The sequence below is a fragment of the Eumetopias jubatus genome, unplaced genomic scaffold (genome assembly GCF_037043125.1).
Source record: "Eumetopias jubatus isolate StellerSeaLion01/CBP00866 unplaced genomic scaffold, mEumJub1_p1.0 scaffold_13, whole genome shotgun sequence".
Classification (NCBI taxonomy): Eukaryota; Metazoa; Chordata; class Mammalia; order Carnivora; family Otariidae; genus Eumetopias; species Eumetopias jubatus.
This window is the reverse complement of record NW_028274819.1, coordinates 45,963,605-45,990,483: the sequence shown is the minus strand read 5'-3', so window position 1 is coordinate 45,990,483 and position 26,879 is coordinate 45,963,605. Positions and strand designations below refer to the sequence as shown.

The 26,879-nt window shown below is 53.0% G+C and overlaps 1 protein-coding gene across 5 annotated transcripts in view; it reads left to right on the top strand.

Moving 5' to 3' along the window:
* MICAL2 (microtubule associated monooxygenase, calponin and LIM domain containing 2) overlaps positions 1-26,879 on the top strand; it is a 221,529-nt gene that overhangs the window by 81,887 nt on the left and 112,763 nt on the right. For all 5 annotated transcript variants that reach the window (XM_028116797.2, XM_028116796.2, XM_088018025.1 and 2 more), the window contains exons 4-13: positions 7,572-7,779; positions 11,013-11,129; positions 12,501-12,602; positions 14,992-15,147; positions 18,404-18,504; positions 22,799-23,056; positions 24,121-24,236; positions 25,081-25,207; positions 25,842-25,932; positions 26,663-26,810. In XM_028116797.2, the coding sequence (XP_027972598.2) occupies positions 7,572-7,779; positions 11,013-11,129; positions 12,501-12,602; positions 14,992-15,147; positions 18,404-18,504; positions 22,799-23,056; positions 24,121-24,236; positions 25,081-25,207; positions 25,842-25,932; positions 26,663-26,810 (1,424 nt within the window). The remainder of the gene's footprint in view (positions 1-7,571; positions 7,780-11,012; positions 11,130-12,500; positions 12,603-14,991; positions 15,148-18,403; positions 18,505-22,798; positions 23,057-24,120; positions 24,237-25,080; positions 25,208-25,841; positions 25,933-26,662; positions 26,811-26,879) is intronic.

Below are 26,879 nucleotides of genomic sequence, written 5' to 3'. Positions count from 1 at the left end.
GGTGATGGTGAGGAGGAGGACGGTGGTGATGGTGAGGAGGAGGACGGTGGTGATGGTGAGGAGGAGGACAGTGGTGATGGTGAGGAGGAGGACGGTGGTGATGGTGATGGTGAGGAGGACGACGGTGGTGATGGTGAGGAGGAGGACGGTGGTGATGGTGAGGAGGAGGACGGTAGTGATGGTGATGAGGAGGACGGTGGTGATGGGTGATGGTGAGGAGGAGGACGGTGGTGATGGTGAGGAGGAGGACGATGGGGATGGTGAGGAGGAGGACGGTAGTGATGGTGAGGAGGAGGACGATGGTGATGGTGAGGAGGAGGACGATGGTGATGGTGAGGAGGAGGACGGTAGTGATGGTGAGGAGGAGGACGATGGTGATGGTGAGGAGGAGGACGGTAGTGATGGTGAGGAGGAGGACGATGGTGATGGTGAGGAGGAGGACGATGGTGATGGTGAGGAGGAGGACGGTAGTGATGGTGAGGAGGAGGACGATGGTGATGGTGAGGAGGAGGACGATGGTGATGGTGAGGAGGAGGACGGTAGTGATGGTGAGGAGGAGGACGATGGTGATGGTGAGGAGGAGGACGGTAGTGATGGTGAGGAGGAGGACGATGGTGATGGTGAGGAGGAGGACGGTAGTGATGGTGAGGAGGAGGACGATGGTGATGGTGAGGAGGAGGACGATGGTGATGGTGAGGAGGAGGACGGTAGTGATGGTGAGGAGGAGGACGATGGTGATGGTGAGGAGGAGGACGGTAGTGATGGTGAGGAGGAGGACGATGGTGATGGTGAGGAGGAGGACGATGGTGATGGTGAGGAGGAGGACGGTAGTGATGGTGAGGAGGAGGACGATGGTGATGGTGAGGAGGAGGACGGTAGTGATGGTGAGGAGGAGGACGATGGTGATGGTGAGGAGGAGGACGATGGTGATGGTGAGGAGGAGGACGGTGGTGATGGTGAGGAGGAGGACGGTAGTGATGGTGAGGAGGAGGACGGTGGTGATGGTGAGGAGGAGGACGGTGGTGATGGTGAGGAGGAGGACGGTGGTGATGGTGATGGTGAGGAGGAGGACGGTGGTGATGGTGAGGAGGAGGACGATGGTGATGGGTGATGGTGAGGAGGAGGACGGTGGTGATGGTGAGGAGGAGGACGATGGTGATGGGTGATGGTGAGGAGGAGGACGGTGGTGATGGTGAGGAGGAGGACGATGGTGATGGGTGATGGTGAGGAGGAGGACGGTGGTGATGGTGAGGAGGAGGACGGTGGTGATGGTGAGGAGGAGGACGGTGGTGATGGTGAGGAGGAGGACAGTGGTGATGGTGATGGTGAGGAGGACGGTGGTGATGGTGAGGAGGAGGACGGTGGTGATGGTGAGGAGGAGGACGGTGGTGATGGTGAGGAGGAGGACGGTGGTGATGGTGAGGAGGAGGACGGTGGTGATGGTGATGGTGAGGAGGAGGACGGTGGTGATGGTGAGGAGGAGGACGGTGGTGATGGTGAGGAGGAGGACGGTGGTGATGGTGATGGTGAGGAGGAGGACGGTGGTGATGGTGAGGAGGAGGACGGTGGTGATGGTGAGGAGGAGGACGGTGGTGATGGTGAAGAGGAGGACGGTGGTGATGGTGAGGAGGAGGACGGTGGTGATGGTGCGGAGGAGGACGGTGGTGATGGTGAGGAGGAGGACAGTGGTGATGGTGAGGAGGAGGACGATGGTGATGGGTGATGGTGAGGAGGAGGACGGTGGTGATGGTGAGGAGGAGGACGGTGGTGATGGTGAGGAGGAGGACGGTGGTGATGGTGATGGTGAGGAGGACGGTGGTGATGGTGAGGAGGAGGACGGTGGTGATGGTGAGGAGGAGGACGGTGGTGATGGTGAGGAGGAGGACGGTGGTGTTGGTGAGGAGGAGGACGGTAGTGATGGTGAGGAGGAGGACAGTGGTGATGGTGAGGAGGAGGACGATGGTGATGTGTGATGGTGAGGAGGAGGACGGTGGTGATGGGTGATGGTGAGGAGGAGGACGGTGGTGATGGTGAGGAGGAGGACGGTGGTGATGGTGATGGTGAGGAGGACGGTGGTGATGGTGAGGAGGAGGACGGTGGTGATGGTGAGGAGGAGGACGGTAATGATGGTGAGGAGGAGGACAGTGGTGATGGTGAGGAGGAGGATGATGGTGATGTGTGATGGTGAGGAGGAGGACGGTGGTGATGGGTGATGGTGAGGAGGAGGACGGTGGTGATGGTGAGGAGGAGGACGGTGGTGATGGTGATGGTGAGGAGGACGGTGGTGATGGTGAGGAGGAGGACGGTGGTGATGGGTGATGGTGAGGAGGAGGACGGTGGTGATGGTGAGGAGGAGGACGGTGGTGATGGTGATGGTGAGGAGGACGGTGGTGATGGTGAGGAGGAGGACGGTGGTGATGGTGAGGAGGAGGACGGTGGTGATGGTGAGGAGGAGGACGGTGGTGATGGTGATGGTGAGGAGGAGGACGGTGGTGATGGTGAGGAGGAGGACGGTGGTGATGGTGAGGAGGAGGACGGTGGTGATGGTGATGGTGAGGAGGAGGACGGTGGTGATGGTGAGGAGGAGGACGGTGGTGATGGTGAGGAGGAGGACGGTGGTGATGGTGAGGAGGAGGACGGTAGTGATGGTGAGGAGGAGGACAGTGGTGATGGTGAGGAGGAGGATGATGGTGATGGGTGATGGTGAGGAGGAGGACGGTGGTGATGGTGAGGAGGAGGACGGTGGTGATGGTGAGGAGGAGGACGGTGGTGATGGTGATGGTGAGGAGGACGGTGGTGATGGTGAGGAGGAGGACGGTGGTGATGGTGAGGAGGAGGACGGTGGTGATGGTGAGGAGGAGGACGGTGGTGTTGGTGAGGAGGAGGACGGTAGTGATGGTGAGGAGGAGGACAGTGGTGATGGTGAGGAGGAGGACGATGGTGATGTGTGATGGTGAGGAGGAGGACGGTGGTGATGGGTGATGGTGAGGAGGAGGACGGTGGTGATGGTGAGGAGGAGGACGGTGGTGATGGTGATGGTGAGGAGGACGGTGGTGATGGTGAGGAGGAGGACGGTGGTGATGGTGAGGAGGAGGACGGTGGTGATGGTGATGGTGAGGCGGAGGACGGTGGTGATGGTGAGGAGGAGGACGGTGGTGATGGTGATGGTGAGGAGGAGGACGGTGGTGATGGTGATGGTGAGGAGGAGGACGGTGGTGATGGTGAGGAGGAGGACGGTGGTGATGGTGAGGAGGAGGACGATCGTGATGGTGAGGAGGAGGACGGTGGTGATGGTGAGGAGGAGGACGGTGGTGATGGTGAGGAGGAGGACGGTAGTGATGGTGAGGAGGAGGACAGTGGTGATGGTGAGGAGGAGGACGATGGTGATGTGTGATGGTGAGGAGGAGGACGGTGGTGATGGGTGATGGTGAGGAGGAGGACGGTGGTGATGGTGAGGAGGAGGACGGTGGTGATGGTGAGGAGGAGGACGGTGGTGATGGTGATGGTGAGGAGGACGGTGGTGATGGTGAGGAGGAGGACGGTGGTGATGGTGAGGAGGAGGACGGTGGTGATGGTGAGGAGGAGGACGGTGGTGATGGTGATGGTGAGGAGGAGGACGGTGGTGATGGTGAGGAGGAGGACGATGGTGATGGTGAGGAGGAGGATGGTGGTGATGGTGAGGAGGAGGACGGTGGTGATGGTGAGGAGGAGGACGGTGGTGATGGTGAGGAGGAGGACGGTGGTGATGGGTGATGGTGAGGAGGAGGACGGTAGTGATGGTGAGGAGGAGGACGATGGTGATGGGTGATGTTGAGGAGGAGGACGATGGTGATGGTGAGGAGGAGGACGGTAGTGATGGTGAGGAGGAGGACGATGGTGATGGTGAGGAGGAGGACGGTGGTGATGGTGAGGAGGAGGACGATGGTGATGGGTGATGGTGAGGAGGAGGACGGTGGTGATGGTGAGGAGGAGGACAATGGTGATGGTGAGGAGGAGGACGGTGGTGATGGTGAGGAGGAGGACGGTGGTGATGGTGAGGAGGAGGACGATGGTGATGGTGAGGAGGAGGACGATGGTGATGGTGAGGAGGAGGACGATGGTGATGGTGAGGAGGAGGACGGTGGTGATGGTGAGGAGGAGGACGATGGTGATGGTGAGGAGGAGGACGATGGTGATGGTGAGGAGGAGGACGGTGGTGATGGTGAGGAGGAGGACGATGGTGATGGTGAGGAGGTGGACGGTGGTGATGGTGAGGAGGAGGACGGTGGTGATGGTGAGGAGGAGGACGGTGGTGATGGTGAGGAGGAGGACGATGGTGATGGGTGATGGTGAGGAGGAGGACGGTGGTGATGGTGAGGAGGAGGACGGTGGTGATGGTGAGGAGGAGGACGGTGGTGATGGTGAGGAGGAGGACGGTGGTGATGGTGAGGAGGAGGACGGTGGTGATGGTGAGGAGGAGGACGGTGGTGATGGTGAGGAGGAGGACGGTGGTGATGGTGAGGAGGAGGACGATGGTGATGGTGAGGAGGAGGACGGTGGTGATGGGTGATGGTGAGGAGGAGGACGGTGGTGATGGTGAGGAGGAGGACGGTGGTGATGGTGAGGAGGAGGACGGTGGTGATGGTGAGGAGGAGGACGGTGGTGATGGGTGATGGTGAGGAGGAGGACGGTGGTGATGGTGAGGAGGAGGACGGTGGTGATGGGTGATGGTGAGGAGGAGGACGGTAGTGATGGTGAGGAGGAGGACGATGGTGATGGGTGATGGTGAGGAGGAGGACGGTAGTGATGGTGAGGAGGAGGACGGTGGTGATGGGTGATGGTGAGGAGGAGGACGGTAGTGATGGTGAGGAGGAGGACGATGGTGATGGGTGATGGTGAGGAGGAGGACGGTGGTGATGGTGAGGAGGAGGACGGTGGTGATGGGTGATGGTGAGGAGGAGGACGGTAGTGATGGTGAGGAGGAGGACGATGGTGATGGGTGATGGTGAGGAGGAGGACGGTGGTGATGGTGAGGAGGAGGACGGTAGTGATGGTGAGGAGGAGGACGATGGTGATGGTGAGGAGGAGGACAGTGGTGATGGTGAGGAGGAGGACGATGGTAATGGTGAGGAGGAGGACGGTGGTGATGGTGAGGAGGAGGACGGTGGTGATGGTGAGGAGGAGGACGGTGGTGATGGTGAGGAGGAGGACGGTGGTGATGGGTGATGGTGAGGAGGAGGACGGTGGTGATGGTGAGGAGGAGGACGATGGTGATGGGTGATGGTGAGGAGGAGGACGGTGGTGATGGTGAGGAGGAGGACGGTGGTGAATGGTGATGGTGAGGAGGAGGACGGTAGTGATGGTGAGGAGGAGGACGATGGTGATGGGTGATGGTGAGGAGGAGGACGGTGGTGATGGTGAGGAGGAGGATGATGGTGATGGGTGATGTTGAGGAGGAGGACGATGGTGATGGTGAGGAGGAGGACGGTAGTGATGGTGAGGAGGAGGACGATGGTGATGGTGAGGAGGAGGACAGTGGTGATGGTGAGGAGGAGGACGATGGTAATGGTGAGGAGGAGGACGGTGGTGATGGTGAGGAGGAGGACGGTGGTGATGGTGAGGAGGAGGACGGTGGTGATGGGTGATGGTGAGGAGGAGGACGGTGGTGATGGTGAGGAGGAGGACGATGGTGATGGGTGATGGTGAGGAGGACGACGGTGGTGATGGTGAGGAGGAGGACGGTGGTGATGGTGAGGAGGAGGACGATGGTGATGGTGAGGAGGAGGACGGTGGTGATGGTGAGGAGGAGGACGGTGGTGATGGTGAGGAGGAGGACGGTGGTGATGGTGAGGAGGAGGACGGTGGTGATGGTGAGGAGGAGGACGGTGGTGTTGGTGAGGAGGAGGATGGTGGTGATGGTGATCATTGTTAAAGACCTGCTCTGTGAACTCTTTCCAGCTTATCAGGAGAGTCAGTGTTTCTTCACCTGTGCCCCTCATCGAACCAACCACAAAGAGTTCTGGTTTCTTATCCCACAAGTCTGAGTTTGCCACTAGACGGAGAGTCCCTAGATAGTGACTGGGTCTCAGTGACGAGAATGAGAGCGTCTACACTAGTGTGTACCAAACTCCATAATGTGCTTTTTCTTCTCATACAAGTATTTTATAAGGATATAATTCACATACCACATACCACATATTCACATACCACCCTTTTAAAGTATAGAATTCAGTGGTTTTAATATATTCACAAAGTTGTGCAACCACCACAACTACTGAATTCTAAAATATTGCCATAAAAGGAAACCTTTCCCACTCCCCTCCCCCCTTCCCTGGCAACCACGAATCTACTTTCTGTCTCCATGAATTTGCCTATTCCGGACATTTTATGTAAATGGAATCATACCATCTATGTCCCTTTGTGTCTGGTTTCTTTCATTTAGCATGACGTTTTCAAGGTTCATCTATATCTCAGTACTTCATTCCTCTTTAGAGTTGAATAATCCATTGTATGGATATGCCATATTTTGTGTGTACATGAATTAATGGACATTTCAGTTGTTTCTGTTTTTCTTGGCTATAATGAATAATGCTGCCATGAACATTCATGTACACGTGTCTGTGTGGACATATGTTTTCATTTCTCTTGGGCTTATGCATAGGAATACAATTGCTGGCTCACTTGGCAACTCTATGTTTAACTTTTTGAGGAACTGCCAAACTGTTCCAAAGCATCTGTACCATTTTACATGGGTTCCAATTTCTCCACATCTTTGCCAACACTTATCTTTGTCTGTCTTTTTGATTATAGTCACCCTAGTGGATATGAAGTGGTATCTCATTGTGGCTTTGATTTGCATTTCCTTGATGGCTAATGACACTGAGCATCTTTTCATGTGCTTTTTGGCCACTTGTATATCTTATTTGAAAAAAATTTCTATTCAGATTATCTGCCTGTTCCTTAATTGGGTCGCCTTTTTTTATTATTAAGTTGTTAAATTCTTTGCATATTTTGGATACTAGTCCCTTATCCAATTTATGATTTGCAGCTATTTTCTCCCATCTGTAGGCTATCTTTTCACTTCCTTATGGTGGCCTTTGAAGCACAAAAGGTTTTAGGAATGAAGTCCAGTTTCTCTCTTTTTCCTTTTGTTGCTTGTGCTTTTGGTATCACATCTAAGAAACCATTGCTTAATCTAAGGTCACGGTGATGCACCATAAGCTTTTTAAAAGCAGTCTTATTTTCGATAATTCTATGAGGAAAGAGTAGTAGACCCATTCACAGATGAGGAAGCTAAGAGGTTAAATGCCAGAGCTGGGGTTTAAACCCAGGTTCGTCTGGCTCAGAACCTCAAGTGTATCTTTCCATGCCCCGCCCCAAGTCCCTGTACCTCTGTGTCCCTCCCAGGGTTTGGCACGGTGCCTGGTTAGGCCCACAGGTAAGGTACCTTGGGTGGATGAATGGCAGATCCTAACAGGTACTTGGTTTGTACTTGCTGGTTGATTTGAGTGGACCAGTTAGCTGTTGACGAGGGGTTGGTGTCCACAGTGCTAGAGGTCAGTGAATGTCTCTCTCCTCTCTGACTTCTGCAGTGTCTCATCATTGGGGGAGGACCATGTGGTTTGCGCACTGCCATTGAACTTGCCTACCTGGGGGCCAAAGTGGTTGTGGTGGAGAAGAGGGACACCTTCTCCAGGAACAATGTGCTGCACCTCTGGCCTTTCACCATCCATGACCTGCGGGGCCTGGGAGCCAAGAAGTTCTATGGAAAGTTCTGCGCTGGTTCCATCGACCATATCAGTGAGTAGAACCAATGATGGCACCCCATTCAGGGACAGGGCTGACCCTGGGTGGGGCACATCTCTCCATATTGAGGAGGTTCCAGGATGTTCCAGCTTACATGTCCCTGGGGGATCCATACATTCAGCCGGCAGACATTTCGTGAAGGGCCTGCTTTGTGCCTTATGCTGGCTCTGTGCTGCGTGGGCCCATGTAAGCACCATGAGGTCGGGGCCTGCGGTGTGCCTTGTTCCCCAGAGTGTCTCCAGGGCATAGAAGAACGCTCGACACATAGTAGGTGCTCAGTCAACTTCTGTTGGATGAATGGATGAAATATGGGACACAGAATCAGTAGTAGGTAGCATGGTCTGCCCTCTCAGAGGGGGCTCACCGAGATTTTGTCAGGAATAAACTGCACATGAACAGAGTTGTCAGACTTGCTGGAGGAGTTCCAATGAGGGAGGCACACAAAACCATGAAATGGGCCAGGGTGTCGAGCGCCTCTTGGACGTTGTGCTGCCAGTTCTGGGGGAAACTGTGGCAGGTTTTAGAACAGAGGAATGACACAATTGACAGGCCCTGTACCAAGTCTCTTTGAGTTCTAAAAAGAGAGGTCATCATGACAGGGGTTCACCCAGACAAGGAGTGGGGAATAGAAAACATGGATTTCAGGCTCTGGGCCAGCCCTGCACGCCGAGTACGCTCTGGGGAGCACTGAGGCCCTTCTGCTCTGTGTTACTCCAGCCTGGGTCTCCAGGCAAGATCTGTGCAGACAGGCTGTGGGAGAAGAGACTTCCCTCTTGGGCTGAGCAGGGAGGAGGTCTTTAGCCATTTAGTATAGAAAACTGTGTCCCATAAAAGTCAAGGAGGTTAACACTGTGGGGAGAGTTCAAGGTCTTGGACAGATCTGGGCCCCAAATCTGTCTTGCCCATTTGCTGTGGGAGTTGGGTCAAATTCCTTACCTTCTGCAGGCCCCAAGTTTTGTCTCCCGTACATGGGATGAATGCCTGCCTCCCAGGACCCCTGAGGGGATCAAGTGAGGTCAAGTTTGTGATGTGCTTATCGCTGTGCTGGCAGGTAGTAGGTACTCGGGAAGTGCTTTGCATCCATTGGTGTGCAGCGGGCAAGAGGCAGCAGGGTCCCCAGCTTCAGGTGTCAGAGCTGCAGTCTCCCAACCTGTAGATGGGAGGAGAGCCCTGCTAGCCATGTTCTCATGCAGACAGGAACCACGGGAAAGGGCGTGGGGCTCAGAGGAATGACTGGAGAAGGTGGGCAGCCACATAGGGTGTAATTTAGTCATGGGTACAGGGGACCTATCAGCAGTGGCCCCAGATTTTATTCCCACTCTGGCATGAGAAAATTCCAGGAGTCCGTTGGAAAGAAATTTGGGTTTGCCCAGAAGGCTGCAGTGTCAGCTTTCGGGATATTCTCTACCACTCACAGAAGAATGTATATTAGTGCCCAATTCGGAACTACAACATTGAGCACCACTTTCCCATCGGGCACTCCTGAGAGGCAGAGCTGGGCACGAGGGTACTACCCCCATCTGTTGGGCTGCCTTCTCTGCTGGCTGGGAGCCCCTCTCTGCCCGCATCGATGGGGCTCCCATTTAACCCCTAGTTCTCAGAAAAATCCCGGTGTGCAGAAACACTGGCAAGAGTCTGGATCTGAGATTCTGATGTTCAGGGCGCTCGTTGTCAAGAGCAGTTCCGTAGCCTGTGGGAAGGGAGGCAGGGAGAATTTATTGAACACCTCCCGTGTGCTGGAACAAGATCAATTAGAAACCTTGAAATGATGAGGAGAGTCCAGGCTGCTGCCTAGGCCTGTTTCCAGGCATGAGGGGGATTGGCTTCTTTAAGCCCCAGCTGACTGGCTTCGTTTCAGACTGACCCTGGTCTGCAGCCCTGGCTTTGTCCTCGCCCCCAGCATGGCTCAGCAGTTCCCAACTGTCCCGTGTCAGCATCCACCTCCAGTTCCCATGAGGCTGCTCCAAACCTCCACCACAGCCTCCTCCTTCTGAGCAGATGGCCTTCCTCCTGTGCTCTGGGGAGGAGGAGCCACTGGGGGGCACTCCCAGCCCCAGCCCCTCTCTGTCCTCCTGCACTGGCCTCCACCTGAGTACTTGTTCCCTCCCCCGCCCCATGTCTGAGGCTCAGCTCCACTCTGCTCCCTCCCGGGTTCCTGTAGAAAGAGGGGGTGTAGACTTGGTCTGTGTGTCCCATTCATGCTCCCTTCCATTGCAATCTGACTTCTTCCCCACCCCCTGCGAAGGAGATTTTCACTGAGATTGCCACCCCCAGAAGCCTCCTAACTCCCAGCCTCTTGCAGTTGTCATAATCCCTGATCTGTCCATGGGATTTGGTGCTCTGTTGGCTTCCGGGACCGCAGCTCAGACCCTGTTCTGTCACTCCCCTGCCCCCTGACCACTGTGGCCTGCCCTGGTCTGTCCACCTGCATTTCCTCCACTAGAGTGAGTTCTATGTCTCTGTGCCTACCATGGCACCTGGACCATTGTAGATGCTCAATACATGTTAAGTGAACAAAACCCATGAAATACAGAGGGACTCACAGAAAGTTTCTCGCTCTACAGAAAAATATTTGGAGGCATGCCCATGTGTGCTGAATGGCTGGGGACGAGGTAGAGAAACGAGGTGGTGACACTCATCAGGGGAGTTTAGGGAGTGGGTACAAGGCGAATTACCATAAGTCCAGCTCTGTGGAGAGAATTTCCCTCCTGACACTGACCCTGGATGGCTAAGAGCTTAAGCTCAGTCCTCCACAAAATGACCCATTTCATCACTGACTTTACTTATGGCCATTACTCTCTAGGTCTACTCCTCTTTCTGTCTTTACCTCGTCAGACCTCTAGCCTGTCTCAGGGAGGAGGCAGGAAAGGGAGAGCCTCCATCATGATAGCATTTTCTAAAAGCTAGAGCACAGTCTTGGAATCAGGCAGATCTGGGTCCACATTCTAGTTTTGCTGCTGTATGACCTTGAGCAAGTCACTTCACCTCACTGAGCCTCAACTTCTTATCTGTGAGATGGGAATAATTATCCCGCAGGGTCACGGTAAGGGGGGTTAAACGAGAAAACACTGAGTAGCTGGCACATAATTAGTTCTCATTCGTGATCATTGTTGGAACATTGCTCTGCTCAGAGACCATTGAGTGACGATTATAGAGTACTCTGCATACAGGAGGCACTCAAGCATTGCTACTGATAATTCTTCTCTTTCCCCCTTCCTTTCTAACAGGCATTCGTCAGTTGCAGCTCATCCTATTCAAGGTGGCCTTGATGCTGGGAGTTGAAATCCATGTGAATGTGGAGTTTGTAAAGGTTCTAGAGCCTCCTGAAGATCAAGAAAATCAAAGTAGAGTATAATTTTCCTCTTATGTCTAGAAATCAGATATTGCAAAATGGAAATCGCATTTGCAGCTCTCAAAGAATGTTCCTGTAAGAGTTATTCTTGTCGGGAGCTGTTGGGCCTAATTCCTTCAGAGGATGTTTTACCTTTCCTGACCAACGCTGTCACTTTAGGTTTGCTCTTCTCCTCCCAGGGGATTTATTAAGTCATTAAACCTATAATTTGGTTACCCTGTCGGTGGGAGGTGGTACTTTGACAAACAAAGTAATAGGTAATTAGGATAGAAGACCTAGATTCGGTTGTTTGATGAAGTTCATTCCTATGCTCTTCAGGCTGCGTGGGAACACACACGGACATGTGGCTACACTTGTACCCACGTGATATTTTCAAACCTAGTTAAAAAAAAAAGTGAAGCTTCTAGAGCAAATACGAAGTGCTCATGATATCATTTGGTATGTAATATTCTGAAGCCTTATGGAAGCATAATTTACAAACCACAAAATTCACCCATGGTGGGTATGTCTTCTTTAGTCACGTTGCTCTTTTTCCTTTTAGTATGTTTATGTAAATGCTGAAGTCACACACACCGTGGTCAGAGTTTGTTCGTGATGCCTCTGCAGCTTATTTCTTATCGAAAGCTGCTGCTGCCTGGGCAGGGCTTATGGTTTGGGCAGCTTCGTGTCGGAGACCTCAGAGCTTCGTGGGTTCATTACGACTCTGACCTCTCCTGTCCTCTGCCCAGAATATTTCAGAATGGAGGAGAGGCCTTCGGTGGCTTTTGTAGCAGGACAGCCTCTGTTAGTGGACTTCCAGAGATACGTGTGCCCTTCGTAAGGGCAAGCCTGAGAAGCCTGAGAAAGGCTTCTCAGACCCAATTCTGGGTGACCAGCAAGCTGTTACCTGGAAATGTTCTCATCGAAGGCTGTGTGCTGCCCATCAGAACATTTCGAGCATAATGAAGTGGGAAGCCAAACTGGTTTCATGACACCCAGCACGTCCTCCGGGTCTGATTGGTAATAGGAGGGCAAGGAGGAATAGAGGGGCCTATGAAGAGAACATGGTAGAGCACACTGAGACGAACAGGGTTCAAGTGAGACTGGCCTGAGAATCATCGAGCATAGACTCCCAGCCTTTAGAGAAACCAGTTAAATCAGGCAGGGGGTGGGCGCTGCTGGTTTACCTTGTCCTGGGTTGAACTGCTATTAAAGCCAGAAGGACTCCAGATGAGAGTGTGATTTAGGATAATGCTGGGTCTTTCCTCTGGCAGCTCTGTCTGGGGTGCCTCTACCTAGTGATATTATCCCCTTTTCCCCGGCCAGCACTGAAGGGACCTCCCACCTTTCTCTGCCAACTCAAATCATTTTTCTGTTCTGGCAGAGATCGGATGGCGGGCAGAATTTCTCCCTGCGGACCACTCTCTGTCGGACTTTGAGTTTGACGTCATCATTGGCGCCGACGGCCGCAGGAACACACTGGAAGGTGAAGCCCCTTCTTCCTGGAACTGAGGAAGGGGGGGGCACGGGAGTTGGAGGGGGGCTGGAGAATGGGGGCAAGATGGCAGGTGCCAAAGCTGGATGGGGGCCTTGACAGAAGGGCAGACTGTCCTGCCGTGCCTGAGGCTGAACATCCAGAGGGCAGGCATTTCGTGGTCTCTGAACGTCAGGCTTCCCATCTGTGAAATGTAGATAAGAGAACCTCCTCAGAGCATTGTCATGAGGGCTAGGAAAGGACTTGTATGTAAAAATGCTTTATAAAGGTAAAGTGCCATGGAAACTGAAAGTCAATATGCATTTATTGAGTGCCTGTCGATGAATCTGTGGTAACTAAGCACTTTCCCACTTACTCCGTCTAGCTACGACAACCATTCTTAGACTCTCTGTGGCCTTCTTGTCCTGTCACGTGTAATACCCCAGCAGGAGGAGCCCGTCTCTTCTGTAACTTTTAAGCACACTCACCGCTGGGCAGTAAGATAAGCTTTTCCCAGACTGTCAAGGTGCCAAACCCTGCTTCTCTGAGTTCTGGAGTTGGAAGCATAACATGTTTTCTTGGAGTAAGATCTGGTCAGGTTGGGAAAAGAGCGCCACTGCCAGAAATGTCTTCAATCCCCTAGCCCCTCCCCGAAAGATTAATTGACGCAGAGGTTGTACTAATTGGTGCTAACTGTATGAAGGCGAGACTGCAGATTATGGACAAAGTGGTCCCACATGGCCTCTCTCAGATTGGTGGCTATCTGCTCTTCAAGCTTGCCTCCCTCAAGGGCTGCAGGCTGTGGATTTCTGATGGGGAGGGCACATCCTCTGAGGACAGAACACACTCCCGGAAAGAGGGCTGATGCTGGCGGAATCGGGAGGTGTGGGCTGCCTAGCTGGGCCCTACCCACCTGCTGTGCCACCAGGACCCTTTCCCCACTCTTGCGTCTCTCTCTTCTCCTCCATCCTTACACTTGCCCGACGCCTGCAATCAATAACCCATATCTGACAAAGACTTTTTTAAGCTGCTAACCTGGATGTTGTGCTGTTGGAATTTATGGGGCCATTTTGGTGGTTGGGTAAAATTGTAAGTCTGAATATTTTCCAATCCAAAATCCACACTTTGCCTGAGTATAGTTAGGCATATCATGGACAGGAAAAGAAGCTGTGAGAAGGAGGAGAGCCATTTAGGCCGCTTAGCACCAAATAAGTAGACTAGACTGGGAGTTTTTCTATACTGGCACTGTTGACATTTGGGGCCAGATCATTCTTTGTCCTGTGCACAATAGGATGCTTAGCGGCATCCCTGGCCTTTCCCCGCTAGACACCAGTAGCACCCCCCAAGTTGTAGCAACCAGAAATGTCTCCACACTTTGCCAAGATGCCCCCTGGGGGCCAAGGTCATTCCCAGTTAAGAAATACTAGACTAGACAATAATGGCCATTTCTGACCATTTCAATAAAATCTAATGAAGAATGACTTAAAGAGGAGGTATTGAGAAAAACCTCAAGGTTTCTAGTCAAAGGGAGTATTGACAGAGAAGTTTGGGAATCAGCATGAGGTTTGAGTGTGCGGTGAGCAAATGTAGGGGGAGTTCCCAGAGGAGGCTGAAGACAAAGGCATGTCCAGAGAGCCTGCCCTTGTGATGAGAGCCTTGAGTTAAGCAAAGTAAACAACAGTGGGGCAGAGGGAAGATTCAGGACTGTGGGATAGCCAGATGCTAGAAAGAAAGGGGATTGGCAGAAGATGCTCCACTGAAGTGTGACCACCTGCTTGGGATCCTCTGTGTCACCACCATTGAAAATCAATTTTAATGTAAACCATTAACAACTAGAAGAACCCCAAGGAATCATTGTATTAAATCAATTGCAAGTTAGACTTTTGTCTACTCATTATATATTTACTGAGTGTGGACTAAAGCGCCAATCACTGGAGACTAGAAATAGAAAATTTGTTAAAATCCCCATCCCACAGGAATTCAGTCTCATAATCCTACTTTTCAAAGGGAGAAAAACATGAAAAATGCTGACAACCTAGTTTGAATCGTAGAAGTTCAAAGTTCACGTGTCATGGTGTACCTAGCAACTGCCTAGCAAATCTTAGCAGGATGAGCCTGCTGGGAAAATCACTTTAGCCTTTTGTTTGTAGAAGCCTAACCAGAATAATTGGTCCTGTAGATTTTAGGAGAGGAGAAAGTCCCCCTGACTGAGGCCTCTGGTGATGTGTTTCTTCCTCAGGTACGAACCTTGGCATTTCTGCCTGCCCCTGTTCTCCAGAGAAGCAGAACTCTGGTTTCACTGGCCTGTGAGGCATCTGAGAACAGCTTCCTCCATAATCGTACTCAGTTTTCACACCAAACGCAGAAGAAAGACTCCCTTTTTGCCTTTTTCCTCATGCAGGGTTCAGAAGGAAAGAATTCCGTGGGAAGTTGGCTATTGCCATCACTGCCAACTTCATAAACAGAAACAGCACAGCTGAGGCCAAGGTGGAAGAGATCAGTGGTGTGGCTTTCATCTTCAACCAGAAATTTTTTCAGGACCTTAAAGAAGAAACAGGTGGGACCTTCACCTTTCTCCAAACCAGGCCATTGTCCGTGCTGGGCATTCCCAGCTCTTGGGATTGGGAGACTCACTCTGATTAAGTGGAAGCAGGGACTTCTCCATAGGATAGAACTGGGCAGCGTTCCTTCAAGGATGAAAGAGCTTCTCAAGGGCAAGTTCTGGATGTTGTACATAAAAATGGATAAAGATATATTTACTCAGCATTTAGTCAACATGTTCATTGTGTGCTTGTATTCAGTATCATGGGATACAAAGTTGAGATTGACATCGTCCCCTCCCCAAATGGCTCCTTGTCCAGTGATGGACACCCAGGGAAATCATCCTGATGCAGGGAGGTCGGTCTGTGCCTGAGGCAGCGTGAGCTTCAGGGAGCCCTCTGAGGAGGGAACCAGTAACCCTGGGTTGGTCCCTGAAAAAGTGTAGGTGTTTTAGTTCAGTGTACCAGCTGTCCTTCCCCACAAGGGACTTCCAGGGATGCCCAGGAAACATGTGCTCACCCCAGGGCATCAGTTGTCCCCTAGCCATGGGCCTTGAGTATCTTTCGAAGATACTCATTCATGTACTCAACAAATATTTATTGACTGCCTACTTGGTGCCAGATGCTGCTCAAGGGTCTGAGAAAGAGCAGTGGGCAAAACAAGACCCCTCTCTTGGAGCTTATATTCTGTGGGGGGAGACTGTCAGTAAACAAATAACTAGCACGTCAGGCAGTCAGAAAGATGATGGAGAGAAGTAAAGCACGGCGAGGAGAAAGAGGGATGACACCTCGCTGCCAATTAAGTAAATTCCAGATTTTTCTTTTAACCTGATTTTAAAATCTTATCTCTCCTTGAAAGGCAGTGTGACAAGTGTTAAATAAAAATTTGTTTAAAGATTTTATTTATTTTGAGGGAGAGAGTGTGAGTCAGGGGAGAAACAGGGGGAAGGAGAAGCTGAGGGAGAGGGAGAGAGAATCCTCAAGCAGACTCTGCACTGAGCGTGGAGCCGGACGTGGGGCTCGAGCCCACGACCCTGAGATCATGACCTAACTTGAAACCAAGAGTTGGACGCTTAACCAACTGAGCCACCCAGGCGCCCCTAAAATTCTTATGCTAGAAATAAATCATCCACACTCACCGTCAACCTAACACAGAAATAGTCCTCATTTCCATATACTGCTTTTCAGTAACCGTCCACCTGTTACCCTCCCTTTTTACATGGTTCCAGCTCTTAGCAGAGCGCTAGTACTCTTTGTGATTCTGGTTTTCTCATTCGGCATCGCATTGTAAATATTGTCCATATTGCAGTCCTTCCGATGGTCAGTTTTGCAGGCTGCAGAATAGCTCAGGAACCGGATGTTTGTCACTGCCTGAGTGTCTACATTGGAGGCTGGCAAACTGTGGTTGGCCACATGGGTCCGTATTCTCTTCAAGCTAAGAATGGTTTCAGTAGTTTGGAATGGCTGAAGAAAAAGCAAAAGAAGAGTATTTTTTGACACATCGAAAGTTATATGGAACTCAAGTTTCCGGGTCCATAAATGAAAGCTTATTGGAACACAGCCACGCCTGTTCATGCATGTCACTGCCCGTGAGTGGTTGTGGACCTGGATGGCTTGCAAAGCCCGAAATTACGTATTGTCTGGCCCTTTATGGCAAACGTGTGCTGGCCTCTGACTTAAGACCTTTCAGTTACTTACCCTTAGAGAGCAAACTGCTCCTGCTGGAATATTTCCATTTGGTTTTCTAGGAATGGGATTCCTTATGGAGCAGACTGGGCAGCTCTCTGGCCACGAGGACATGTGCTCATTGTGTGACCGTCTGAGTTTCACCACAGTGGCACGATTTTATTAGAGTGTTTTCTTCCAGCGTGTTATGCTCTTCTGAATGATTTAAGAATTAGTCCAACCCTCCCTTCCTCTCAAAAACTGAAAAGATAAATACTTCAACAAATCACCAAATCTGAATTATGACAGGACATTGAGTGTGTTTTTCCAAATGTTTCAATGAGTTTCCTTTAAATTTCGCTGGGGTGGTCACCCTTGGCCATTGTTTCACCATGCCCCTTACAAGGTGACAACAATGAATTTCCTCCCATTCTCTGGGGGGCCCTCTGCTTTGATGGCTGTTTCCTATTTAACGGTAATAAAGGGGTTCCTATGGTTACCCAGGACGCCCTTGTCAACTGCTGATAGGTTGTTATGTGTCTGTTCCTTTCTCTCCCTTTGAGGAAGCTAAGCCAGTGGTTCTCAAACTGACACGTGCATCAGAATCCCCTCGTCAAAGTGCAGACTGCTGGCCCTACCCTCAGAGTTTCTGCTTTACTAGGTCCAGGATGGGGTCCTGATCATTAGCATTTCTAGGTTCTCAGGTGATGCTGATGGTGCTGGCCGGAGGGGGGGCCACTTGGAGAACCACTGAGCTAAGCTCTCATAGCATTTTTTTTTTTAATGCAGAAACATAGCCTATGAAGTGTTTTTGCAATTGCTGGGAAGTACAAAGCTATACAACCCAGCCCTCTAAACTGAGTTGTTCCTGCCAGGGCATCTGGGTTTCCCCACACACAGGGGGCATAGTAGAAACATCACTTAGCACAGTCTTGAAAGAATTCCCACAGCTCTTTGAATCTCTGGCCACATGGAGGGCCTGGTGGATGGCACTTGGAATCGGACAAGCTGGGGTTCAAATCCTGGCTCTGTTGTTGCTTAGCTGCCATGCCCCAGACAGCTCTTGGCCCTTCTGCAGCACTTTGCTCTAGCTTGGAAATACTGGTCCACAGTCCCTAAAGACTTTGAGGTTTTCCTTTTTTTTTTTTTTTAAATGCTTTAATCATATTGCAATATATAAATATATCAAATCAACATGTTTTACACCTTAAACTGACACCATGTTGTATGTCAATTACATCTTAATTAAAAAAAAAAAACACATAGTGTCTTTGGGGCACCTGGGTGGCTCAGTCCATTAAGCAGCTGACTCTTGATTTTGGCTCAGGTCATGAGCCCCCGGCTCACGTGCGCGTGCACTCTCTCTTTCTAAAATAAATAAATAAACCGTAAAAAACAACAACAACATAGTGTCTTTGTGGTACAACAAAAGCTAGCTGTGTGGAGTTGGGTAAATTCTAGCACTTAGTTTTATCTTTTCCAGCCTTGTATGTTTTAAAAACTTGCCTAACGTTGAATACATGCAGGTAAGTAATGACACCTGTAATGCAGCGAGGCACTGAGACACTGAGGGAGTCAAACTGAGTCCAGGCACGCTTCTCTTTGCAGGGATTGATCTTGAGAACATTGTTTACTACAAGGACTGCACCCACTATTTTGTCATGACCGCCAAGAAGCAGAGCCTGCTTGACAAAGGTGTCATCATTAATGTACGTATCTCTTGGCTGCAATGTCCTGTCTTTCCCTTTGTGACCCAGCAAGCGCAGGAGTAGGTGCTGTCCCACGGGAAACTGAGCAAGGGGGTGGGGGCAGGTGGAAAAGAACCACCACCCACCACTCTCCTCCTCCATGCTGTTGTGAGTGTTGGATGAGGGAGCCCACACCACTACACGCAGACGTGTTTCTGCAGAGGGCTGTGGGCTGGGCTGAGACCCTCACCCAGGTGTTCGTGTAAGCCTTTGCCCCCAAGAGATTGGCTGAGTCTTTTCCTTCCCCACGTCTCATTCAGCCCTGTCCCTGTTTCGGGGAGGTCCCACGTCATTTGGAGGCCGATGGGGGCTCCTTGTCCGAGTGGGGCACTAAGACAACATTCGCTTGTGAATTTCCCTCTGTGGCCCTCTTGTCATGGGGTGGTGGGGAGCTCTCTGTTCTCGCAGTCAGAAAGGCTTCGCTTGAATCTTGGCTCAGTCGAAGATTAACTCAGGACTGTGACTAAGCTGCTCAGCTTTTCTGAACTTCGGTCTTCTTCTCTGGAGACTCCAAATAATGTATTCTGTCTGAAAGGGTTGTTTGCAGAAGTAAATGAGAAAATGCGTACAGAGCAACTGTCCCAAGACCTGGTCCATGTAGGGGGAGTTTACAGATTCCCTGCGTAACTTACTGTCTGGTTTGGACACCTGCTGGCTTCCTGGCCTCTGTGTCCTGCCTTTGCATCTTCATGCCTCAACTGAGCACCAAGTTGGAAGAAAGCACATGGAGTTGGGGGTCCGGGGCCGGAAGCTTCTTTGGTCAGGTTTTCAACCCTTCCAGAGCCTCTGTTCCTGCCCCGGCTGCTGCCTGGTGCCGTCCGAGGTCAGCCTGCTCTCGGGGTGTCAGCCTGGAGGCCGGGCGGCGTGGTGACCATTCATTGTTGCTTGTCGGAGAAGAATGTGCCTGTCCTCTTGCCACTTTGTGCTGGCCGCTGGCTGGGTGGCATGGGTAACCCAGTCGTCCCCTGGGCCTCCTCCATGCGGCTCAGGTCCTCTCTGAGAGCCCGAGCTGCAGGTAGGAGGCTGTGAAGGGCGGGACGGGGGTTGGAAGAAGCTGACTGAGCATAGCTAGCAGATGTGTGAGCAGTGGGTCTCAGCGTCTGGTACTCCGTGGCTGACGCAGTCTGGGGGAGGTGGGGGTGGTGGCCCCTTCTTTACTCTGCTCCACAGGCATCCCTCCTGAAGTTGCCTCGTTCATTGGGAGGCCTATGGCAGACAGTGAAGGACTGTTTGGGGTCCAGGGCTGCCAGCACAGTGGGCACCTCTGCAAAGGAGGGACCGAGGAGGCTTTTGTCAGGCCCTGACCCCACCCCCAGGGAGTTAGGCAGAGTTTGATGTGGGTTTCCTATTTCACTGGCTGAGTACTCCAGCCTCTGGGACACCAAGGCTCCCTCAGGGCATCCCAGGGCCTTTGTCCAGGTCAAGACATGTTGCTCATGGTGACTCAGCTCTTGGGCAGTTGTTAAAGCCTCTCCATCATACTCCTCATCTCTCTGTCACGGCACAGGTGGGCAAGTGTGACTCACTGTGAACCTGTCATGACTGTGGAAGAGCTGGGAGCAGATCCCGGGCTTGTGGGTGTCCTCACCAAGGCTTTTCTTTCCCTCACAGACTCCGGGGGCATATTCTGAGCCAGTGCTGAGGGGCCTCTAGGTATAAGACAGGAATTCTCTTCTAGAAATTATAGGCCCCAGGCCGGACATGAGAGAGCTGGACGGCCATTTGGTTCAGGAGCTCTGGCCTTGAGTCTCCCTGTGTCCAGCCAAGCTCTGTGGCATTTGCATAGCTGGGAGCTGGTCCATCTAACCCAAGCCTCTCAAATTAACGTTCCTGTCGTGCTCCCGGAGGAACGACATATCCTCTCTCATTTCCTCTCCCCACATGGGTCAGCATCTTCCTAGAGGCACACAGAGGTGCTGAGCAAATGTGTGTTGAGTGACTGACTGATCTGCTTCCCCATCTATTCCTCCTGACCTCTGGGCTTCTTTCCGTGGCTCCTGAAGGGAGAGTGACGTTTCTCCTCAGGAAACCATGCCTGTGGGCTCCCCGCTCTGTCCATCTTGCTCTCTGTCACAAAAGGAGGGTGGCCCATTACCCCAGGACCCTGCCTCTGCTGGGCCACATACGTACAGGCTAGGGCTCCTGGGTGCAGCAGGCTTGGTCTTGCCACTGTGGGAGGGAGCGCTATTGCCAGGTGGGCAAGGTGAGCACGCATCATAGCTGGTCTCCCGACGCTGAACCCACCCTCGCTGGAAGCCATTGGCTGACCTTCTCTTCCGGTCTCCAGCCTTCTTTTTAGCTCAGTACATGGGGCGACTCTTCTTGCTGTCAGATTCCCCACCCGGGCTATTCCTGCTGCTTCTCTCTCTACTGTCCCCCTCTCTGCCTAGGACACAGCCTCTCTTCGGTACCTGTGCCTGTGGAAAGTGGGCCCCACCCTCATTCTCCTGCCTCTGTCTTAATTTAGAACTCCGTTCTCCAGGCCTGCCGTTCCCTCCTTTCTGTCCCTTGCCCTTGTTCTCACCCCATGCCCCTGGTCCTGCTTCTGTATCCGCCCACTTCCCTGGAACCTCGGGCCTGACAAGGTCCCTTGGCTCAACCCAGCAGCCCTGGACCAGGTTGGCTCTCAGCCCAACACAGCCTGGGGTCTGCTCCCTGTGCAGGTCCCCGCGCTTCTGTCCGGGCCACCAGCACCAGGGACCTTCACGGTGCAGTGCTCACACTCACTCGTCAGCCAGCCCACCTGTGGCATGCTTTGAAGAGGGGGTGTTTTCAAGACCTCTCCATTCACCCTTCCCCGTCTCCTCTCCACACCTTTAAAGGGAGGGACTTGGTCATGTGACTGTAGGAACAGGCGTGAGAAAGGACAAGTGAATGGCGGGAGCTCCAGCCTGAACGCCACCAGCTGACACAGGGTTCCCGGGCCAATGCTGGGTGCGATCTGGGTGATATAGTTTGGTGTGAACTTGTTAGAATTTCTGGAACACGATATTTGAAATCATGGTTATTAGGAAAATTGACACAGTGGGTCACTCTGTAGATGTGGCTGTGCCTTCTAAGACCTTTGTAAATGCTCCTGGTGGTGCCTGGGTGGGTCCAGGAATGTACTTCACCAGACACTGTGTTTTGTGCCATCATGAATTATAGGGGACAGAAATTCCCTTTCACTGAGCACTTCCCACATGCCAGGCATCAGGTTGGGGATTTTATGTCTATGGTTTCCTTTGGTCCTCACTGTGTGAAGTGGATTTTGTTATTCCCATTTTACAAATGAGAAAATGGAAACTCAAAAAAGTTCAGTAATTTGCCCAAGTTTGTTCAGTGAACAGCAAAGCTGGAATCCAACCTCATGCCAAGGCCTGCATTGGTCTTACACACTGGTTCCCACCCACGCCTCCGCCCCCCGCCTTGGGATCTGCGCTTTCTGTGTCACGTTTTGGGAAAGATAGCCTTCTAGCTTCTTAGCCATATGATGAGCAGATTAGACTCTGGGAGGCGTCCCTGAGGTCGCTGCCAGGGTCCCTCAGAGAGGGATAGCCTGCTCCTCTAAGCCAGGGCCCTCCTCCTTCCGGCGGGGAGTGTACAGTTAACACCGTAAGAGCACAGCAGAGCCCCGAGCAGCCCTGGCCTCTCAAGGAAAGGGAGAGCAGATTCTGGAGAGAAGGTTTGCAAGCCCTGCCAAGCACCCATGTCTTTTCTGGTCTTGTTTGACCACTAAACACAGCATGTCGGGACCATGTTAGCTTAGCTTAGTCCACTAAGAAATCACTGTTCCTTACTTGCTCTCTTGTCTTTTAATTTTACTGAAAGTTATCACAAGAACCAGCCATGGGAAATACACTCCTGCATTTACCGCTAGACCATTATTGAGTAAGCTGGTCATTACAACACTATGTCCTCTGTCAAAATTCCTACGTGAGACCGTTCTTTTAGAATTTAGTGCCAGGAAAAAAATTTCCTCCCCTAGGAATTTCTACGCTTCCTTCTTTCTGATAAGGAAAGCCCTGCCATAGATCACATTTCCCCTTTGCCTTGGATGCCAGGAAGCTCAAAGCCCAGTGTGAGGCCTAATCACAGCTCTGTTAACCCTGACAGATGACTGATTTGGTTCCTCCTGATTCCTTTGGCCCTGATTTTCTGTTTTGCTTAGCTTTGCTGTGCAAGCCCATTCCAAGTCCTTTTGCAAAGACATGGGTATGAAGCCTTGCCCGTTACGGGGGCGGATTCCCGCACCGGGCTCCCGTTCTCTCCCCAGGACTACATCGACACGGAGATGCTGCTGTGTGCAGAGAACGTAAACCAGGACAACCTGCTCTCCTATGCCCGTGAGGCCGCAGATTTTGCCACCAATTACCAGCTGCCATCATTAGACTTTGCTCTGAACCACTACGGGCAGCCCGACGTGGCCATGTTTGACTTCACCTCCATGTACGCCTCAGAGAATGCGGCCTTGGTGCGCGAGCGCCAGTCACACCAGCTCCTCGTGGCCCTGGTGGGCGACAGCTTGCTCGAGGTAGCGCCTGCATTTGGGAACGCCCCTGATTCCCGGTAGAAGATAGATCCCTGCATTTCTGGTGTGGCCAACGGCATCTGCTGTCGTGCAGCCAAGGGGAAGGACAGGCTGCCTGCCAGCAGGCCGGAGTCAGCCAAGCCCATCCTGGCTCCGGCTTGCACCTGGCCTGCCCTTTCACCAGACCCAGAGTTGCTCATTCTGCCTTCCTTTCCCCGCTCTGGGCTCTTCGGGCTGAACTCTTTGTCGAAGTATGAAACTAGTTGGCCCTGCCCTGCCCTTTAGGGTGGGCGGCCTTCTTCAGAACATGTACCCCTTCAGCTGGGCCACAACTTCTCCCTCATGTGGGGAGCTTTCCGGGGCCTTGCAACATGGAGATCGGAGAGGGGGCAAAAGGGCATGTGGGCCCCAAAGTCTGGTTTCTATCCGTGGCCTCCCTGCTCAAAATGCTTCCCAGAGCGTTGGCAACTGCAGGCATCCTTAGATTGAACGAATGTTTTCAGCAGGGTTACATTTTTAACTTTAAAGTAAGCAGTAACCAAAAAATGTTTGTTTATCCCAAGAGTCAAATTCCAAACCATGCTTTGGGTGCCCATGGGACAGTTCAGTTAGAACTTAGCTTGGCGAACCAGCCCTCGCTCACCATGGTGTGTGGGCTGTGATCTGCCCCCGCTGCTGCCCGCCCCTTCTCAGCATTCTCTCTTGCTCCTCTGCTCCGTTCCTCCACCAGGCCTTTGCCCACCCTAGTCTTGAAGGGATCAAGATTAGAAGCCTACCGGTTCTTTAAAATCAGCATAAATGTAACTCTTTCGTGAAGCATTCCCTGATTTCCATCTCCCTCCCCGGGGTGTGGGGGTGTGTGTGTGGGGGGGGGACAGACGGACTTGCCTATGCCTTGTTTGAGCCCCAGAGCAGTTTTGCTGTTCCTGTGACACCACACCCACACTCCCGCCAGTGCGTCCATGGGCTCAGCAAGCAGAGTGCTGGATAGAATGGGATAGCAGGCTGGGGGAGCGGGGAGGGTGGGCATGAGAACCAACTGGAATTTTGCATGTTTTCTTCTCTAGCCATTTTGGCCCATGGGCACAGGTTGTGCCCGAGGCTTCCTGGCAGCCTTTGACACAGCCTGGATGGTGAAAAGCTGGGACCAGGGCACCCCTCCCCTGGAGCTGCTTGCTGAAAGGTAAGTACTGACAGTGGGGCTTCCAGCTGGGGGCAGGACTGGTTGTGTAGCTCAGGCAGGAAAGGGAACAGGGCTGGCCTGGATGAACCTGGAGCCTCTGTCCTCTTGCATTTCCTTCCCACATGTGGCCTGATTTGATCATTAGGATCCCCGGGGAAACTCTCTGTGTCATGCTCTACCTCCTCCCGTGACTTCTCTGGGGGCCAGGACCTTAGGACCTGAATGCAGAAGAGAAATCTTGGTCTGGAGTGACCCCGAAGTTGGGGTTCCCAGCACGGCCTAGGCACTGTGAGCGGAAGAGGTTGAGGGGAAGCCTCGGCTGTGGGGCTGTCTTCCCCTGCGGGGGGGCTGGGTGTCTGACCTCTCAGGCCTCTCCTGCTGTTGTTGAGACCCAGGGCTCCCCCCCAGACCCTGCTGCTGGCCCCGTGGCTGTAACAGCTGGCAGACTGGGAGACGGCAAGACTGATGGTGGGGGGCAGGCCTCTACGGGTCTTGGGTGTGGAGGCCTGTGGTCACGGGGGACAGGAGGCCACGGGAGGCAGCGTGGCTGAGTGGTGGTTATAGCAAAACCACAGGTCCCTCGGCTACCAGCTCTGGTGTCCCTGCCCTCTGCTCAGGGGAAGGAGGCCGGCATCACTGCTGCTGGACACCCCTTCCCCCCGCCCTCTCCAGCCCTTCAACTGTCCCCCACTTTGTGAGTCTCCGGAACCACGGGGGCCAGGCGCCGCAGGGAAGAGGTACACAGACACATCTAAGAGGCCCTTAAGAGCAGGGAAGGGGTGAGGGGGTGAGGGGATGAGGCTGCCAGAGCAGTCCCTGACGCCTGGGATCTGCCCCATCCTAGAGAAAGTCTTTACCGGCTGTTACCTCAGACCACCCCGGAGAACATCAACAAAAACTTTGAGCAGTACACGCTGGACCCAGGGACACGGTACCCAAATCTCAACTCCAATTGTGTCAGGCCCCATCAGGTAAGTCCCTCCCGGGGCCCCATCTGGGCCACCCTGCCCTGAGCGGTGGGTGAGAGGTCACCCAAAACCTGGCCCCATGCCCAAGGCTGTGGCCGCCGATGCCTCCTGGCTCTGATGTGGGACCAGTTCTCTCTAGGAGAGCCACGAGAGACCAGAGAGTCAGCGTCTCTCTAGCCCGCAGGAAAGAACTAGAACAGATGCCATGTCTGTCCTCATCTGCACACACGCTGACGTGTTTACTGCCACCGTGCATCGGTGTCGCTAAGCATGCCTCTGTCACGGAGTCTACTCAGCCAGCCATCAGGTCCTTTCAGTTCCCAGTTCCCGCATTTCCTCCTGTTGACTCAGGAACCCACAGCCGCCAACTTCTTCTGGCTGTGCTGTTTGCAAACCCCGTCCTGCTGTTTGTAAAATCAGCCAATTGCGTGTTTTCACACTTGAGTCCCCCCGTGTTTGGGTGGACAGCTGAGATCTGTTGCTCCGCGCCTCAGGTTCCCTGGGGCCCCTTGCCCAAAGGCCTGCCCTCCAGCGAGAGAGGAAAAGCGTGGTGGACGTGGAGTAGAAGCCGGGCCGGCCCCGAGACCGGCTTCAGGGAAACCCCAGTGGGCAGCTGCATGGTCTCTTTGGCTTGTAGGTGAAGCATTTGTATGTCACCAAGGAGTTGCACCAGTGCCCTCTTGAGAGGCTGGGCTCGGTGAGGAGATCGATGAGCCTCTCCAGGAGGGGTAAGCCGCTGCCCCGGGTCCTCGGCCAGGCTGCTGGGGTGCAGGGTGGGGGATCGCTTTGCAGGGTGGCCATGGGGGCCCAGGCCCTGCAGCCCACTCGGCTCTGCTGCTATGACTTGTGTGACCTTGGCCAGGTACCTCTCCTCTGTCCTTCTGTTTCCTCATCTGTAAAACCAGGACAAGGACAGCCCCAGCAGCAGATCGGTTGTAAAGGAGAGAATATGTGTCGAGCACTTAGGACAGTAAAGTGAATGGTGGAACTGCGCCTTGCTTTTCCCTCCCTGTTATTTCCAGTATGGGGATCTTGTCTCCCCAGCTAGATAACAGGCCCCACATGCTGCACACTTTTCCTAGTGGAGGGAAGGGATGGTTAAATGAGTAACTCCCCAGAATCAGTCCGGCCTTGCTTGGGTCACCGTCCAGCCGAGAGACCTCTCCGGTCTCTGTTGCCCGCCCAGACCCCACCTCCTCACTGCCGCTGGGGAGCCTTACCAGACTCCCCTCCCACCCCCTCCCATCCCCTCCCACCCCCTCCCACTGCATGCCCCTCTGCTGCCGCCCCTGTTGTACACAGCCTGCCCCACCTTGCTAGATTCTTCCATGGCACAGCCCTTTTCTGTTTTCCTGGAATGCTTTCTGTCTGATGAATCCCTCGACGCTCCTCAAGATGTGGCTCAGATGCACCTGCTCCATGACTCTGTCCACCACTGTCTGTTTCCCCCTGCTGCAGAGTTAGACATCCGGCCCAGCAAGCTCTTAACCTGGTGCCAGCAGCAAACCGAGGGCTACCAGCACGTCAACGTCACCAACCTGACCACATCTTGGCGCAGTGGCCTGGCCCTGTGCGCCATCATCCACCGCTTCCGGCCTGAGCTGATGTGAGTTGGGGGGGTGCAGGCTGCACCTGCTGAGCCCTCTGTGGCCCAGGGGGACCCTGGAGACAAAGG